Below are 19500 nucleotides of genomic sequence, written 5' to 3'. Positions count from 1 at the left end.
CATATACAAAACGTACCCATAACGTATTCGACATGTACCAGCGTTTTACACAAATTTTTTGCAAAAATCGGCATAAGCTGGCTAAAACGTCAAGGTATGACTGGGCCTTTAGGGATTGGGAGTAGACAGTTTTGACAGGTTAGCCGAACAAGGACAATAAAGGGGTTGGGGACACACGTCATTAAAAAAAAAAATATATATATATATATATATATATATATATATATATATATATATATATATATATATAATAAAAACAAAGTCTAAATTTCGTTATTTTTTTGTTACAAGCTAATGGGGGTGGGTATGGACAAGGACAGGCATAGGCGATAGGTTCGGGGGACACTGTAGGGTAGGACCGAGCCCGTCTTCGGACCGGCCAACGCCACCACACTTCCTCCACAACCTCACGAGACCACTCCGAGGCTGGCCAGCTTCATGTACCAACCTGTTGCACCTTACCTAGTCTCCATTTGCCATGCCTTGCTTTTTCTGCCTTTGCCTTGACTCCATTTGCCATACCTGCCCATGCCTTTGTTTGCATTACCATGTCACCCAACCTTACCATGTGCTCCAGGACCATCTCTGAAAGTGTTTGCAAGGATTGCCCTGCAGGTAGTCGTGTTACCGGGGACTGCACTGAGCAGCCTGGATATCTTCTTGTTGTATAAAGGCCAGTTCAAATGGACCGGGGACTGCACTGAGCAGCCCGGATATCTCCTTGTTCCATAAAGGCCAGTTCAAAGGGACCGGGGACTGCATTGGGAAGCCCGGAGATCTCCTTGTTGCATAAAGGCCAGTTCAAATGGCCTGTGAAACGGCGTGTGGCCTGCCGTGTTAGGGTGAGTTGCCTCAGGCAGCCAGGACCAAAATTAAAAAAAAAAAATAAAATCACCAACAAACGAAGGACCATTGAGGGCCCTGAAGTTGCCTGTTCATCGGTTGCCTGCTGTTGCACTCCTCCCCAAATGTTGACCTTATTGTTCTCTCCTCAAGTCACAGGTCCTGGGCCATGGGTCCTGTAACTATTAGAAATGTGTATAGTCCTAACCCACCTGTTGTTTGTTTAGTGCCGGCAATATAGTTAAGTCGTCCGAATGAGTCTCTTAGTTTAGTTACGCAACGGACTAGGTTATTTATTTTTGGGACATGCATTCAAAATGTCGCACTCAGGGATCCATAGGTAAAATGTATGAGGGGAAACCTACACCTGCATGCCACACGGATGCTAACGACTCGGGTCGAGTCTAGCAAAAGGGAGAGGGGTAGTGTTTCGGTTTTAGGAACCATATGCATACAAACATACAGTTGGCCCGAAGTTAGTTATGCCATAAAGTATATATACAGATAGATCCCTTTCTTGTGTGTAGTGGGAAAGCAAAAGGGGTGCGTTGCGATGTTTTTTTTAGTTAGGTTAATAAATCTTTATATCCCCTCCATTACGATCCACGGTACCATAGCGCTTGCAGCCTTCGGTTCGCTGGCAACAACATACCACTGTCCACCTGCGTCTCCGGAGCTTCGTTTTCCCGAGGCAGAATCTTCACATACGCAGTTCCTTTTCAGCTTCCCCAAATGTTCCAATTCAATCTTAGTTGTACCACTGTCTATCTTCCTCAAACACACGTGGAGTGGGCGGGCTTTCCCGGCCTGGCCGAAATCCCGCCCAGAAAGGGCTTCAGGCCTCCTTCAGGGCCATAAAGGCCCTGTCGAATCAGGGCGGACGGTGATGTCAGCTTTGCCAAGGCACCTCCTCGACCCTGGGGATCTATAAATTACGACACCATCCTCAGGGTAGAGTGAGACAGTCGGAGAGTTAGTTGTTGGTTGGGGGAGGAAGAGGTTCGCTGGTTGGATTTGAAAGTTCGTTCGTTCGTTCGTTGGTTGGTGGTGAGAGAGTTCGGTGGGTCCGTTGGCTGGTGGGAAAGAAGGAAGGAAGGTCGTTAGTTGAGTTAGTCCCTTGGTTGTTGGTTGAAGAAGGAAGGTCGTGATCACGGAGTGCCTGCCCACGTCTCGCCTTGGCGGCCCGTCTGTTGTGCTGGTCCGAGTACACCCGACCTTGACCGGGTCTCTCGTTGGGTCCTGTCTGCTGCCCTGTTCTACCTTGGACTCCGCGCTCTCCGCCCGGACTCCTTCGCAGACACGGTCTCCACAAGTGCGGCTGTGGGCTGAGCTGCACGACCTCTGTTGGGTGCCGCACCATGGAGCATCCATTCTCTCGGAACGTTCAGGTACCTAAAGAACTGTGACCTCAGCACCCTCCCTCCCTGGCTGCAAAAGTCCTTTGCCATTCAACTGGGTTTATTTTGTCTCAGTATGCGTCTGAGTGTGTGGCGCCTGTCCTTTAAGTAGAATTGTATAAGTTTTTGATCATTGTAATCCTTGCCTGTATTATTCTCGCGACAAGTCTGCTCTGTGTCCTCTTTTGTAAGTTTCTGTAAAATTGTCGCACATCTCTCTTCTGTCCCTGCATAACACACCAATAAACCTGTTCCCGCACCACATGAAATTCCTCACTCAGTGTAAATAAATTATTGTAGAAATGTCCCAGTTCATTTTTGTCTTTTCCTTCATTGGTGCAGCGTGGTTCTGATCTAAGTTTAGCCGGGTCTTTATCCCCGATAATCAGTTAAACACCCGATATCGTCAATTTTTCAGGAATCGGCAGGTTGGAGTCAGTGTGATTACCAACTACTGTACGTACTGTATACAACCCAGAAACCTTGAGTAGCTTTCACTGAAAAACAAGATTACATTTATATTGACGTTTCAGGGAGATGTTCACAAACATTAATCTTTATAAACAGCTGAGAGTGATGGGTGGGAAAAAAATTGGCTCGGTAATTTAGAAAATACGTTAATATGACAAACGGCTTAGAAATGGAGCGCTATCAAATATATTTTAGCTGATAACCAAATGCTTTAGAAACAGGTGGGAGGACAAAGGAAAACATGAAAGAACCTCCATAAGATATGGGATGAAGTTTTTCCACCACGGCACCAATAACAGGCAAGGCATGTCCAAACACCCACGGAGAGTCCATACAGATCCAAATCTACCCATATGTACCAAATCCATGTGTGCTGTATACGTACCTCTACCTCTACCTACTCTATCGACTGCACATCCCGATCAGGACACGAACTCTACTGTGCAGCTCGGTGGGTGGCTTAAGCACTCCAACGGAACGCCTGGCTTGGCAAGCGAATACCAATTGCTGTCGAGAGAACTATGCACCCGGAAATGTCCGTGCAATGTCTGAATTGGACAAATCAACACTTTTTTTTTGGAGTCGGAGCTGTTGATACTTTCAAATCTGCAGCTTACATTTTGCAATTCTGGATAGTTTAAGAGATTCTCTCAGTTATTCATATATGCAAATGAAATAAAGCCACGAACGCTGGCATCTCCAGGCGTTTATAAGCATTGCAATATACCCAGCAATTTGAAAATGACTGAGAAAAGTGGAAAAAACCAAAAACAAACTTTATCATGCAGAAATCATTGCGGCTTGTTCCAAGTCAAAGCATGGCTGAGAAGGCCAAAAAACATGGCGGCTGCAGACCCCAGCGAGGTTACCCAGGAAAGGCCTAAAGACCCCAGACAGCGAAGTGGCCGAGGATCGCCTGATAAAGGATATAATTTAATAAGGCCGTTAATCATCTTCAAAAGGGGTGTTTTAATTAACCGAAACACCCAATTTTCACGACTGCACTTCCTTGAAGTGATCTTAGTATGATTGCAAAGTTTCAGGCTGCTCGGTTTTATAGTTTTGGAGTTATGGAGGAAACACACACACTGACACACACATTGCCTTTTCTTGGTGTATGTGTATGTATATACATATACTGTATATGTTGTTTTTTTTGTGTTTTTTTTTTTTGCGGGCCGGGGACCGGTGGCGAGAACGACCACTCGGTGGGGGAAGTTACGTCGTCTCCCACCAGACTCCTGGAATTGTAGGCCGTCGCTCACAGATAATTCCGTGAGGCGGCGGGTCGCTTAACCAACCGTGGACGCCAATACCTCCACCGCGTAGCGCAAGGTCTTTTTGTCTCGAACCAATTTACCTAATTAACCACGCAGTGTCGTCTACTGGGGAACCACGCTCTCGGTACGCCTTGCCCGATCCAGATCACTCTACCAACTACCAACCACCTTTCCAGATCGGATGCAGCCGAGCAGAACTACCAAGGACGTAGCGGCTCGCATGAACAGAATATCAGGAATAAAGACCCGGCTAAAACTCAGATACGAACCATGCTGGACCAATGATGGAAAAGACAAAAACGAACTGGGAACATTTCTACAATAATTTATTTACAATAAAGCGAGGAAAAATATGTGGCACAGGAAACAGGTTTATTGGGAATGTTATGTAGGGGAAGATGAGAGAAAGATGTAGTACGACAATATTACAGCAACTTACAAGGGAGACACAGAGCAGACTTGTCGCGAGAATAAAACAGGCAAGATTTACAATGATCAAACAAAAACACATGCAATTCTACTTCAAGATGGCGCCACACACTCAGACAAACATAAACCCACATGTATGGCCAAGGACCTTTTGCAGACAGAGAGGGAGGTGAGCCGAGATCGCAGTTCTTTCGGGTACCTGAACGTTGGATGGAAGGGATGCTCCGTGGTGCGGCACCTGTCAATGGTCGTGCAGCTCGGTCCACGGCCGCGCGCGTGGAGACTGTTTCTGCAAAGGAGCCCGGGTCGAGTAGAGCGGAGTCCAAGGTGGGGATCAGGGCTGCAGACAGGACCCTACGAGAGACCCGGTCAAGGTCGGGTCGAGGTCTTCCCAGCTCTCTCACACTCAAAACGAACAACCCCCAAAGAGTGCAACCACTCCACGACCTTCCTCCCTTCTTTTGCTACCAGCCGAGGAACTGTCTCAGTCCAACGCTCCGCTCAAGACTACTCACTTTCCAGCTCACCAGACTACTTACTTTCCAGCTCACCAGACTACTCTGAACGAATGGTGTCATAATTTATAGATCTACCTCAGTGGGGAGGGCCTTGGTGAAGATGACATCACTGTTCGCCCTGATTGGACGGGGCTTCCATGGGGCCGCCCTTTCTGGGCCGGGTTTTGGCCACACCGGGAAGCCCGCCCACTCTGCGTGTCCAGACTCGCCAAAAAAGGGACTACACAAAGATTCTGCCACGGAAGGCGAGTCGCCGGTTAGGCGAGTAGGTGAACACGTGCTTGTTCAGCCCATGCGAGAGTCGCAAGCGAGATGAAGGTGCGAGCAGGCAGAAGGTACCGTGGGGTCGTCGTGGATGGGATATAATGATTTATTAATCTAACTAAAAAACATCACAACACACCCCAGTGTCTTCCCACGACACACAAGGAGGGGTTCTATCTACACATACTGTATACTTCACGGAATAACTGACTTCGGGCCAACTTTGTATGCATACAGTTCCTAGAACCATAACAATATATATATATATATATATATATATATATATATATATATATATATATATATATATATATATATATATATATATATATATATATATATGAAGACCCACCCACATCTCTCACCTGCGAATGAAGGGAATAGCCAATCAGCTCTCACCTAATCGACGACACCCATGTGGCTCAGATTATAGAAATGATTGATGCCTCCCATGCTCCTCTCGCCAAAGTATCTGCATAAAGCAACCCAAGAAGACTTACGCACGGTAAGTGCTAAAATTTATATAATCGTAGCAACCTGGGATCATGTTTAGCACTTACCTTGCACAAGTGCATTTTTTTTAGGACTGATCATTGTATAAATTTTTGCACTTACCTTGCGTAAGTCTTCTTGGGTTGCTTTATGCAGCTACTTTGGCTGGAGGAGCATGGGAGGAGTCAAGCATTTATGTAATCCCAGCCACCTGGGTGTAGTCAATTGCGTGAGAGCTGATTGGCTGTTCTCTCCATTCACAGGTGAGATGTGGGTGGGTCTTTTATTTATATTTTGACTGCTTTTGACATTTGCACATGGTACATGTTTGAGAGCCTCATTGGTATGCATTGCTGTCTACGCCATCGCTGATGATTCGCCAATAAGTGATGAAACCGGTCCGGCAGCTGAAGGGGTGTATATCATTGGGATTGTCGTGCGTGTACTGTGTGTGAACGCCTTCATAGTTGTTGAGGAACTTTGGCAAGGGTTCGAAACAGCGTTTAGCACTTACCTTGTGTAAATCTTCTTGAGTTACTTTATGCAGGTACTTTGGCTGGAGGAGCATGAGAGAGGTCAATATTAATTTAAAATATATATATATATATATATATATATATATATATATATATATATATATATATATATATATATATATATATCTTCTATATATTACTAAAACTCTCATCTTGCATGTATGTATGTATGTATGTATGTATGTATGTATGTTCTCGAAATACAGCCAAAATGGAACACGATAGCGCAAAAATTTTAGGGCCACCTTCCTCACCATTCTCCTGTGGTGTGCAGTATCAAGTTTCGTTCAAATCGGGCAATGAAAAAATGATTTAAAAAATCAATTCCCGAGTCAGTCAAGTCCTCTGGGAAAATTTGATCTGTGCAAACAACCTCAGCGGTATAGTTTGCTGGAGCTATCTTTTTTTTTCTTGAAATAATTTTTTTTTTTCCATCAACCGCTGTCACAACGGGAACCCAACGAGTTCATGGGTCGTCTAGTACAATATAAAAATGTAATTAATGTCATTCTCCAACCTGAGATGAACGCAGTTACGTCACTGCCACAACACATGTTCTGTCTGCGACTCATGGAAGAGCCATCTCACAGTGTTAATTACACAAGGATACAAAAGGAATTTAAGACACAGAAGGAGGCCATTCGGCCCATTGTGCCTGCACCATATCAACACCAGATCAATTTATAGAAAAAAAAAGAAAATGCAAAATCTTTTTTTTTGTAGTTTTTTTCTGGGTGGTGTGGGGAGGCTAAGGGGGGGGGAGTAATGGGCGAAGGCGGTTCATGGGTATGAAACACACATCAACCACAATCCTGGATGGATTGATATATAACGTATCCCCCTACAAATACAGCCTAAAACACCACCCCTTGACAAGACCCCCGTACACTCCGTACACATGCACACAATCACCCACCCTCCATGTTCAATCTACCTAACAGGCCCCGACAAACATCCCTCTACCCCTCGATCTCTAATACTTCCAGGTATCTATCTAATTCCAATTTAAACTTATCCACTGCTTCTGCTGCCACTAACTTTCCAGGGAGACCCTTCCATGCATTAACTACTCTGAGTAAAAGTCCCCTGCCTTACTACCCTCTTAACTCTTCTTCTTTACTCTCAGGCTATGGCCCCTGGTCCTAACACTGTCGACTCTGCTGAATAATTCTTCTGCACTTATTTTATCTATACCCTTCATTATCTTAAACATCTATATTATATCCCCTTGTAACCACCTTTCTAGTGTATAAACTCCTGTCTCCTTCAGCCTCTCCTCATAGCTAAGTCTAGCTAGGCACAGAATCAATCTCACAGCCATGCGATGAACCCTCTCTCTGGCATCTATGTCCTTCCTGAACTGTGGTGACCAAAACTGCACACAATATTCCAGATGTGGCCCTCACTAAATTTATGTTCAATGTTAACACCACCTCTTTTGATTTAAAATTTATCCCTCTCCAAATACAACCTCAAACCCTATTTGCTTCTCCTGTGTGACATGCTCCAAAATTACCCCTTGCACCCTGTAATCTCTATTTTCATTACTCTTTCCCATCCCCAACACCTCCCACTTGCTCAGGTTAAATTCCATCTGCCAATCTTTTGCCCAATCTATGCAAGTATCAATACTTTCCTGAATGTGATCACCACCCCCTCTGCTATCTATCCTACCTCCAAGCTTTGCGACATCTGCAAATTTAGAAAGCCTACTCTTCACTCCACTATTCAAATCATTGATGTAAACAATGAATAATCATGGAACTAGTACTGATCCCTGAGGAACCCAACGACTTACATCCTCCCACTCACAGCCACTCTGCTTCCGACCACTAAGCTAGTTTGCAATCTAATTGGATACCTGACAAGAAACTCCACAAGCCCTCACCTTGGCTCACAACCTCCGATGTGGTACCTTATCAAATGCCCTTTTAAATCTAGATATACTATGTCCACTGCCTTTCCCTCATCCACTCAATCAGAAACTGCTTCATAGAACTCTAAAATATTTGTTATACAAGACCGACCTTTGGTAAACCCACGCTGACAACCTTTAATTAGTTTGCATTTGTTTAAATGGTTCTTCATCTGGTCCTTAATGTCTCCAACAACTTCCCCACAACTGATGTCTAACTAACAGGTCCATAGGTTTCCCAATTATTCTCTGGATCCTTTCTTAAACAAGGACAAATGTGTCCAAGAGCAGCGTCCTAAAGGTTTTGTTGGATAAAAAATAAAAAAATAAAATATTTTAAAACAACAACAACAACAACAACTTCCGATATTTCGTCACGTGCCTTGATTAAGCCAATAGCGAAACGCATCATCATTTATTTACGTATTTACGATATATCGTGTATTTACGAAATTACAATACGATAAATGGAATAATCTTTAAATAGTAACGTGAACTTTTCGAAACTTTAAAGCAAATGTCCGAATATATTTAAAAGTTCATGATAGACGCTCTCAAAAGGCACCCTCAATGTGAGGATGTGTACAGGTGCTCAGTGTTTAAGGAGATCCGGATCTTGTATATACAAGAGCCAAGTCCCAGAGATTAAGCTTTTGTCTTTACAAGAAGAACAGGAACAAGAAGAAGAAGAGGAACAAGAAGAAGAAGAGGAACAAGAAGAAGAAGAGGAACAAGAAGAAGAAGAGGAACAAGAAGAAGAAGAGGAACAAGAAGAAGAAGAGGAACAAGAAGAAGAAGAGGAACAAGAAGAAGAAGAGGAACAAGAAGAAGAAGAGGAACAAGAAGAAGAAGAGGAACAAGAAGAAGAAGAGGAACAAGAAGAAGAACAGGAACAAGAAGAAGACCAGGAACAAGAAGAAGAACAGGAACAAGAAGAAGAAGAACAGGAACAAGAAGAAGAAGAAGAACAGGAACAAGAAGAAGAAGAAGAACAGGAACAAGAAGAAGAAGAACAGGAACAAGAAGAAGAAGAAGAACAGGAACAAGAAGAAGAAGAAGAACAGGAACAAGAAGAAGAAGAAGAACAGGAACAAGAAGAAGAAGAAGAACAGGAACAAGAAGAAGAAGAACAGGAACAAGAAGAAGAAGAAGAACAGGAACAAGAAGAAGAAGAAGAACAGGAACAAGAAGAAAAACAAGAAAAGGAAGAAGAAGAAGAAGAACAGGAACAAGAAGAAGAAGAACAGGAACAAGAAGAATAAGAACAGGAACAAGAAGAAGAAGAACAGGAACAAGAAGAAGAAGAACAGGAACAAGAAGAAGAAGAACAGGAACAAGAAGAAGAAGAACAGGAACAAGAAGAAGAAGAACAGGAACAAGAAGAAAAAGAACAGGAACAAGAAGAAGAAGAACAGGAACAAGAAGAAGAAGAACAGGAACAAGAAGAAGAAGAAGAACAGGAACAGGAAGAAGAAGAACAGGAACAAGAAGAAGAAGAACAGGAACAAGAAGAAGAAGAAGAACAGGAACAGGAACAAGAAGAAGAACAAGAACAAGAACAAGAACAAGAACAAGAACAAGAACAAGAACAAGAACAAGAACAAGAAGAAGAAGAAGAAGAACAACAACAACAACAACAACGCCGAGCTCTCTTTGAGCAGCGTTCGCTATGCGAGACGCAACTAATAAGGGTGTTACATTTGCTACTCTCCAATCCTCTGGTACTTTAGACAGGGCAAACCAAAGGAAAAACTAACATTTTTTCCAGTCAAGGTTTTCTCAGTGGATTCATCATCCTGAACCCATACCATTTGATATGAGATTGGGGGCCATCCAGAATTTTGGCTCAAATTCAAGATGGCGGCCAAAATCCAAAATTGCCGCAAAAATTACCTTTAGGAGATTTATACTGCCTCGTAGTGTTTCCTGTCAAAGTTTGTTCAGTGGTTCTGTCATCCTGAACATATAGCCTTTGAGATTAGCTTGGGAGCCACCCAGGATTTGGCATAAAATCCAAGATGGCCACCAAAAATCAAAATGGCTGCCCAAATTATATTCATTAGTTTTATACTGCCTTATAGTTTTTCCTGTCAAAAATTTTCTCAGCAGTTCTGGCATACTGGACCTATAGCCTTTAAAATTAGCTTGAGGGCCACCCAGGATTTGACCTTGTGGTGTCGTGGTAGAAGATGCTTGGCAAGCAGACACGAGCGGGGGAACAGTCGAGCCGGGCTGTGTTGCACAAGCGCGAGCGCGGGCGTACTCTGCCCGCGGCTCTCCTTTATTACGTACTCAGCACACTCACAAGCCGGGCGACTACGGCATCACTACGACGCCTCAGGCGGCGCGCACTCCTTATATTCCTGGCAGACACGATGACCACGACGACCCCTCCTCCCATCATCATGCCCCGCCCTGCATGCCCGCAGGCTATACCACACTCCTCCCTCCTAAAACTATGATTATTAAATGATCACCATCATAATAAGCATAAACAGCACGAAGGACTACGGTATAACAGTAGACAAGGCACAAAAAAGAAAACAGCGAAGTATAACAGCACATCACATCATATAATGCGTGGAAGCGAGCTAGTGGAGCTGCCACGGCCAGGTTCCGAAGACGGAGGTGCACACAGCACCTCCCAAACTCTGACCGCGTTACCGATATGAAGCAGCAAGGCGAGAAGCACAGCAGCACTACACAGCGGAAACGCCCCCAGGCGGCTCATGCTTACATGGCCCTTGGCGAGGTCGCGGCGACCTCCCGAGCAAACCTCCCCTGGCACCATCAAACGCCTCCGGCCCACAAGGCGGCACACCTCCCCCAGGCAGACCTGAAGCAGATAAACATTCCGAGGCCGGAAGCCCGCTGTCTGGAAGCCGTGGCGCCAGCGCCAGACTCGATTGACCTTGGATGGGGGCGCTGGACAGCGCTGCTGGCTGGACGCAACCAATGCTCCAGAACAACCCACGCACCACAATCAGTTGAGATGCCAATGCCCATCTAAACGGCCTTGAGCGAACACCGAGAGCTGCGCCCCCAGCGCCAGGCACGTCTGACCTTGCCGCAACCAGAGGTGGGGGTAACGCCGACCAGCGCACCAGTCCTGGCTCCGAGTCGATCTCCGAGACCCACACGGCAGTTAGACGGTAGCAATTCCATTTAAACCACACTTCAACCATAGGCTCGTTATAAATCACTAAGAACATCATTTGAACCATTGCAAACTCATTTTTCCGTACAGCGCGTTCTTTCGCCAAAATCCCTGCACATGACAAAGCAACTACCCGTGGCCCGGGGCAATGGAAGGCCAACCCAACCTTTTTATTCGCCACCACCGCTCCCAAAGCCACCACATCACATTGATCATAATACAAATCCCATCGATTGATCTCAGCCAAACCTATTCTCACACATGAACTGTTGGCATTTATTTCAACAACGTTAAACCGCATCACTCGAGCAATGAAAAAGAAATATGCAATGAACAGCAACCCACAACCCACATCACGAGTCCGTCTCTTGGTTGTCGACTCGATGTTGTGACTCGCGACTTCTTTTAACGCCACGGGCTCACCGCAACCTGTTGAAGCTGCCCGAACAACACCGGCGCGCATTGCCTCACGAACGCTGCCGAAGCGCGGGAACTCATCGCGAGAGCTGATACGGCTCTCGCCGCTCCCGAACCGTACATCACCGCTGCAGGCAGCAACGAACGGCCGCTCCCGTTGCATCGACGCGGCTCCCGCCGCCAGAACCTCGCCCTCGGTACTCGACGAAGGCATCGAAGAGAGCACCGGCACACCTGGAGGTACGAACTGGAGATCCAGCCCGAGGTGCGCCAGCCAGTCCCGACCCAAAAGGACGGGCCCCTCCCCTCGCACCACAAACATCGTGAGTAGGGCGCTTCGCCCCCGGTAGAGCATCGAGACGTCGGCCCTCGCAAGCGGTGCAATCGCTTCACCGGTGTACGTGTACAGCGACAAGACCGTCTCGACAAGGCGAACACCGCGAAGACCACGAGCCGCCTGCTCGCCCATGACCGACACTGCAGCCCCCGGTGTCCACGCAAAACACGGTCGGCTCGCCATTCACTTCGACCTTCACTGGCAACGGTCCTGTCACCGTAGGACCAACTGAAACCAGGCTCAACATGGGCAGCGTCAGTGCCTCGGTCACTTCGACATCCACTGGCATCGGTCCTGTCACGGTAGGACCAACTGAAACCAGGCTCAACATGGGCAGCGTCAGTGCCTCGGTCACTTCGACATCCACTGGCATCGGTCCTGTCACGGTAGGACCAACTGAAACCAGGCTCAACATGGGCAGCATCAGTGCCTCGGTCACTTCGACATCCACTGGCATCGGTCCTGTCACCGTAGGACCAACTGAAACCAGGCTCAACATGGGCAGCATCTCCCGCTCCGGGTCGCTGGAATCTCCGTGCCCCGGCCGCCAAACTCGACCCGGGGTGTTACCGTGCACGCCATGCACCGAACACAATGCCGGCAGTAGGTCTTGACCCGGGACGGAAGGACCGCTTTGCACACCGCCATCTATGACTGTAACGATGGGTGATGACTCTCGGCGCACAACCCGTAGACGTCCTCGAGTGCTCAGACCGCCGTCCGAGTGATTGCATTGCAACGCTCGCACACGACCCGCGCCGCAGACCGTGCGCGCGGCCGTACGCGCCTGGCACATCGCGCTGACCTCCGGACCACCTGCTGCGCCCCGACCATCGAGACCCTGGACATTCTTCAGAGCTTGTGCGACGTCCAACGCCGCGTTCGAGCCGAACTGCGTGTCCTCGTTCTTTAGCCGTGGCTTTGCAGAAATCATTCCCCCGATTCGTCGTGCCTCAATAAAACGAACACTGAGCGTGGCCGTTGCCCACTCGACGTGGCCGAAGTCGATTCCGACGAAGGCGGGCACGCGTTCGTGCGCCGTGCACCGACCTCCTGCCATGCTCGTGCTGGCGAGACCCTTGGCTCCGTAGCCTGGAACCGCACAGGTTATTCGCTGCCGCCCTGCACACGCCGATCCGAAGATCCTCGTCAGCCAACTGTGGTGTCGTGGTAGAAGATGCTTGGCAGGCAGACACGAGCGGGGGAACAGTCGAGCCGGGCTGTGTTGCACAAGCGCGAGCGCGGGCGTACTCTGCCCGCGGCTCTCCTTTATTACGTACTCAGCACACTCACAAGCCGGGCGACTACGGCATCACTACGACGCCTCAGGCGGCGCGCACTCCTTATATTCCTGGCAGACACGATGACCACGACGACCCCTCCTCCCATCATCATGCCCCGCCCTGCATGCCCGCAGGCTATACCACAGACCTCAAATCCAAGATAGCTACCAAAATGGCCATCAAAATCATCTTAATTATATTCAAACTACCTCTTAGGTTTTCCTGTCAAAGTTTTCTCAGTGGTTCCGCCATTCCAAAGCTATGTCCTTTGTTATTAGCCTGGAGGGCACCCAGGATTTGGCCTCAAATGCAAGATGGCCACGAAAAACTAAAATGGCCACCAAAATTACCTCAAAATTGATGTTTCGTCTTATTTGTCCCCCAGAATGTTCCGTTCTCGGAAAGCAGCGTTTAGGGGCTGTGCAATAATTATGGGACCTGAGGGAGGGAGAAATTTCCGGATGGTGTGCCATTGTCTTGTGAGCCCTTCTCTGCAATCCATGGAGATTTGATAACTGAGACCACAATCAACCGAGAAGTGAAGGTCAGAGGTGGTCCAATGCAAGGTGGATACAGCACCAATGAGAGCACAACACACACATTCGTCAAGACCAGTCATATCATGGCAAAGATCGGAGCTACAATGACGGAAAGGCTAAATATCATCACCTCCTCGGCCCACAAGGAGACCACAATAGCGGCTCGAATACACCATGAAAATATGGTTCATAATCTAGTACATCAGCTTGACAAATACTTCGACCCATTCCTGAATGGTCCCTCTCGTCATATGAAGACTGGTGTGGAAAACGATTGTGATGTTGGAAGAGGATTGATGTCATCCGCAGAATCTGAAGAACAGAAATATAAAGAATTTGTTGACTTGAGACTCAAAGCCAGTGGGGAAGAACAAGTCAATTTCTTCAACATGATTACCAAGCTCAAGATCGAAACCGGGATGGAGAAGGCCAAGAAAGACCCAAAAGTTGTTAATATCCTGAAAGAAGACAGAAAAGCCTTCGGTTTACTGGTAGGCAAAGCAACATCTCCAGAAGAGGCACATTCATATCACTTGACTACTGTCCCACTAGCTCGAGCCACACCATAGAGATATTTGAGACAAGGTTAAAAAGCAGCATTGAGGAACTACCTCATAGAAGAGCCTGAACCAGTCCGTGAGAACCCGCCACATTAAGGAAATTGTCTTATAGATGGAATGGCTGCTGTGAAATCTGTTCCTGCTCAGCAAACTTGGGGAAAATATGCAGCAGCCCTGTTGAAATTTTGCTTGCCAGCAAGTGACTCTAAACCGCAGCAACTGGGAATCATATTTGATTCATACAGTACAATCACAACGAAGGAGCTCACTCAACATCGCCGTGACATTCCTGGAAGAAGAACTCACATCACAAGCTCTGAACAGGACATGCCCAAAAGGAAAGATTGGGACTAGTTTCTGCAAAACTCAGAAAATAAGACAAAACTGATTAGATTTCTAGTCGATTACTACAAGACCGATGCTGTGAGATCCAAGCTGAAAGTTCCACTAACTGTGATAGAGGAAGATAATACTTGGTTAATAACGCAACTCAAAATCGAGATGCTTGACTCCTGCAACCACCACAAAGCTGACACCAGACTCATCCTCCATGTATCCACGTAAACAGATCCTGTAATTGTCAAGGCGACAGATACAGATGTCTTTGTTCTCCTGACCTATGCTTATTCTGTCATTAAACCATCACAAGACTGGATGATGAAGATTGACCATGAGAGGTATGTTAGCGTCAAAGCTCTAACTGACCGATTTGGTGACGAAATGTGTCAAGCACTTCCTGCCTATCACAGCATTACAAGGTGTGATACAACATCTTTTCCATTTGGTGTTGGTAAAGTAAAACCACTGAAAGAGACGAAGAAACTGGGAAAGTTCCAACTCCTCTCGCAACTTGGCACATCGCTCACTTCAGTTGAAGACATCGCCGATGCTAAGACCTTCTTTAGAACCTGCATGTATGCTGGAAGTGAACATGAAGAGTATGTGAGAACAAGGATCAGAATGTACGACAAGCAGAAAGTAAAATCCAGCTCAAGTATCTTGCCAGATGAGAGTAGCACCAATGAACACCTCAAGAGGAGCGATTTAGAAGCTTTCATCTGCTATCAATGTCTAAAAAAAGATATTGAGTATCCTTCCATCAAACACAGAGGTTGGGAAGAAACGGAAGATGGTATTCGGCCAATATGGTTCACCTGCTCCCAATTCCCACCAAGCCTTTCGGTGACGAGCAGCAGAAGGTTAACACCACGTAAAGATACATTTATTCATAGTAAAGCTACGCAAGGTTTACAATTGCTGTTTCAGACTTGTTGTTTGTCATTTAGTAATACAATTCACAGCCTTATTTTATCGAAATCAATTTGACAAAGCATTCAAATCATTTGCGATCATACAGGTGACATTAATTATGATGCAGACACAGAAGATATGAGACACGGCCCAGCCCCCAAAGAAGAAGAGAAGAACAAGACTCAGCCAAAGTGAGGACTAAGGAGACGATAGCACAGGAGGGGACGAGAGTACTGGAAGTGACAGCGACAGCATTGAAGAGCAGTCGGCTGCCTCTTCTGGCAGTATTAGAGCAGTCCACTCATCTGACTCACAGACGGACAGTGACTTGGATAATAGCAAATGAACATCAACTCTGGACTTACAAACACATAATTAAGATAGAACTGCATCGCCCATTTTGTTGGTGAATTGAACTGTAGGATGACCAGAAAATAAGGTTGATATTATCTCAATTTACATTTTTTGGCCTGTTTTGAGTGAGGATATCACATTTACATGATAATAAAGCTCGGTTCAGTATTCTTGACCCCAAATTCAATATCCGGTACTATTATAAACCCCATATTAGGTAGAAAAAAGTAAGTTTAACAGGAAAAGAGAACCCTTGTTAATTCAATTTGGAGGTAATTTTGGTGGCCATTTTGGTTTTTCGTGGCCATCCTGCATTTGAGGCCAAATCCTGGGTGCCCTCTGAGCTAATTACAAAGGACATAGGTTTGGAATGGTAGAACCACTGAGAAAACTTTGACAGGGAAACCGAAGAGGTCATTTGAATTTCATTAAGATGATTTTGATGGCCATTTTGGTGGCTATCTTGGATTTGAGGTCAAATCCTAGGTGGCCCTCAAGCTAATTTTAAAGGCTATAGGTCCAGTATGCTGGAACTGCTGAGAAAAATTTGACAGGAAAAACTATAAGGCAGTATAAACCTAATCAATTTAATTTAGGCAGCCATTTTGATTTTTGGCGGCCATCTTGGATTTTAGGCCAAATCCTGGGTGGCTCCCAAGCAAATCTCAAAGGATATATGTTCAAGATGACAGAACCACTGAAAAAACCTTGACAGGCAACACTATGAGGCAGTATAAATCTCCCAAAGGTAATTTTGGTGGCAATTTTGGATTTTGGCTGCCATCTTGAATTTGAGGAAAAATTCTGGGTGGCCCCCATGCTCATATAAAATGGTATGGTTTCAGGATGATGAATCCACTGAGAAAACCTTGACTGGAAAAAATGTTAGTTTTCCCTTGGGCTTGCCCTGTCCTGACTCCAGGGATTTCAGTATTCCCTGGATATACTGGGCTGTCCTGACTCCAGGGAACGATTGAAAATATCCGTTAACATCTCGCCTACCTGCTCAGCCACCTCCATCAATACTCTCAGGTGTATATTATCTGGTCCCAGAGCCTTATCTACTCTTACATTTCTGAGCTGATCCTTTACTTCCTCTACTCCAATCTGTATCTTCGGTAAAAGCCCATCCTCACCTCTTTGATAAATACTCTCAGCTATTGTCTATTCTCCTGACTATTCCTGTGTAAAAGTTGAAGCAAAATACCTGTTTAATAAGCCTGCCATCTCACTTTCCTCACGAACCACTCTCCCTGTGTAATTGGTGGCAGCAAGGGCTCTATGAGACTCAGTTGCGGTACCTGGTGAACAGATTGTGCTTGGTAATGCAGGAGATAATGTGCTGTGGCAGGCAAAACTTATTACTCCCGGTACCGTGCAGCAAGGGTTATACGAGACTCGGTTCTAGCGATTTCACCACTCACAGTTTGGAGCCGCACATCGTCTGATATATACTTATATACACATACACACATTGAAGGCTCAAGGGGGAATGCAATATAATACATTGGGAGACCAAAACGTTATTTTACACAAATGAGTACCATACACCACAAGAACAATGAGCAAATTAACAGTAACGAGAATGTGAATGTGGAGCTAGTGAGCTACAATGAAGGGGATCTAAAGATAATATTAAATGGGCCATCATCACAAGAGGGTTGGACTTCAAAGGCAATAAGGCAGGGGCCAAAGCACAATGGCAGGAATAGCATACTGTTTCCAGGCACATTCGCCAAGAGCCATTGTATTAGTATTGAACTTTGCCATTTATAGTTTATCCCACTAAGGACAAAGTTAACAGAGGGGGTAAGGAAAGGGTCAGTTTTACCCAACAGGTGATATTCATTGCCCACCCAATGCTTGTCCAGCAGACTGTACTCATATGAAGACAGAGTTTGAGCCCCTGTGCTTAGTTAACAGTTCCACCATGTCACGTGCATCTCAGCAATGTGCGACACATTCCACTAGAATTGAACTTTCATGCGAGAAAAGCAGGAACGCAGAAATTCCAAGTGACTGCACATGAGGCAACATCAAAATCGCTTCCTCTGCCACAAGCGAATTCAGAAATAAAAATCATCAAAATGCACAATAAGAGCACAGGAAATACTTTTACAAGGGTTTCAATGACATCACAAGAGCATAAAAAATCATGTAATGCCCATAACAATAGATAGTTAGAATGTTTTCACAGCAAACGTACATACCTCCCGCATACATAACAGCAAGCATGATGGAGGAGATCCAGGCTATCTCACTGTACGTAGTGTCGAATATGTCTTGGATCTCTTTGTAAAATACGGTTATGGCTTTGGCGAAGGAATACGAGAAGCCAATGGAGAGGAAAGATCCAAACACGACAGCCCACCCCCACCCACCATCTGGTGGAGCCTGGCTCGGTGGCACCACCATAGTGACACCTGCACGCCTGAAGAATGGCAAGTCAATTACAACACGGAATTCTGATACACTGCAAGTAAACAACAAATATCGATAACTCGCTTGCAGGGTACAGAGGAACAAAGTTACACCAATAGTGTCAACCACCTTGCCATACATGCAGGAAAGCAATCGCTAATATGGTGCAAATATGATGGCAGCATGCAGCGTGTGCAGGTTGCATTGGCAGGGAGTGGGCCAGGGATGATAAAAATGGGAAGGGTGAGGAGGGAGGGGTGGGGAAGAATGGGATAAACCAGAATATATAAATAAATAAAACTAAAGGTTGTACTTTGTGAGGGGACGATAATCAGTAGTGGTACACAAATGCCTCACCACATGCTGTTTCTCAACAAACAAATTTCCGTTTTAAACTTGCTATACATTATGACTCCACCTCCCAATGCGCTCGCTTCGCTTCGGACATCCGCGCCTCGAAAACCTGGCCAAAACATTTTATACACCATGTGATGACTCATGGGACACCACTTTCCTTGAGAGTCCAGCACGCACCTTCCTTCAGGCAGGTTCGAGAACACTTTGTGTCAGTTACAGTTCAGTCTTTCAGTTCAGTCAAGGTGACGACACTTTTCATTGCCATTTCATTTGTGCTCCACTTTTTGTGCTTAATCATCATGACTGTTATTTATTCACTAATAAGCACAAATTTTCGACATCCTTCAGAAATACATCTCCGATTCCAATGGGAAAACATGTTTCACAACATGCTGCTTCGCGATACACCCAGTTTCTAAAAAGCAGCCACAACGTGTAGTGAGGTATTAGTGTATAGGTTATGCCGCTTAACCGAATTGCTTCACATGAGGAACGTATATTTTGTACAGTTGCTTAGTTTACAGCGTTCACAGCTGGACGCAGCGACGCGCTGTTCTGGCACATGCTCCCATACCTGACCTGACCTGACCTGCTTAGTTTAGAGCAAAGGGACATTGCTGCAGCACCACAACTGCAACAACAAAAAAATGCTGCAAAGCTATGGCAGCGAGCATTTCAT

The 19500-nt window shown here is 45.9% G+C and overlaps 1 protein-coding gene and 1 pseudogene across 4 annotated transcripts in view; one reads left to right on the top strand and one right to left on the bottom strand.

The window, feature by feature from the left end:
* Positions 1 to 19500, bottom strand: part of LOC147018449 (monocarboxylate transporter 2-like) — a 122824-nt gene that overhangs the window by 43756 nt on the left and 59568 nt on the right. For 3 of the 4 annotated variants that reach the window (XM_085898092.1, XM_085898095.1, XM_085898096.1), the window contains one exon: positions 18254 to 18474. In XM_085898092.1, the coding sequence (XP_085754218.1) occupies positions 18254 to 18474 (221 nt within the window). Of the gene's footprint in view, positions 1 to 18253; positions 18475 to 18593; positions 18617 to 19500 lie in introns of those variants that run through there. The other variant, XM_085898094.1, reaches the window with a different exon arrangement.
* Positions 14211 to 15891, top strand: LOC147018450 (uncharacterized; annotated as a pseudogene).

This window comes from Eptatretus burgeri, chromosome 10 (genome assembly GCF_056783735.1).
Source record: "Eptatretus burgeri isolate ZD-2024b chromosome 10, Ebu_testis_v1, whole genome shotgun sequence".
NCBI classification, from domain to species: Eukaryota; Metazoa; Chordata; class Myxini; order Myxiniformes; family Myxinidae; genus Eptatretus; species Eptatretus burgeri.
This window is presented reverse-complemented; position numbering and strand designations above follow the sequence as displayed.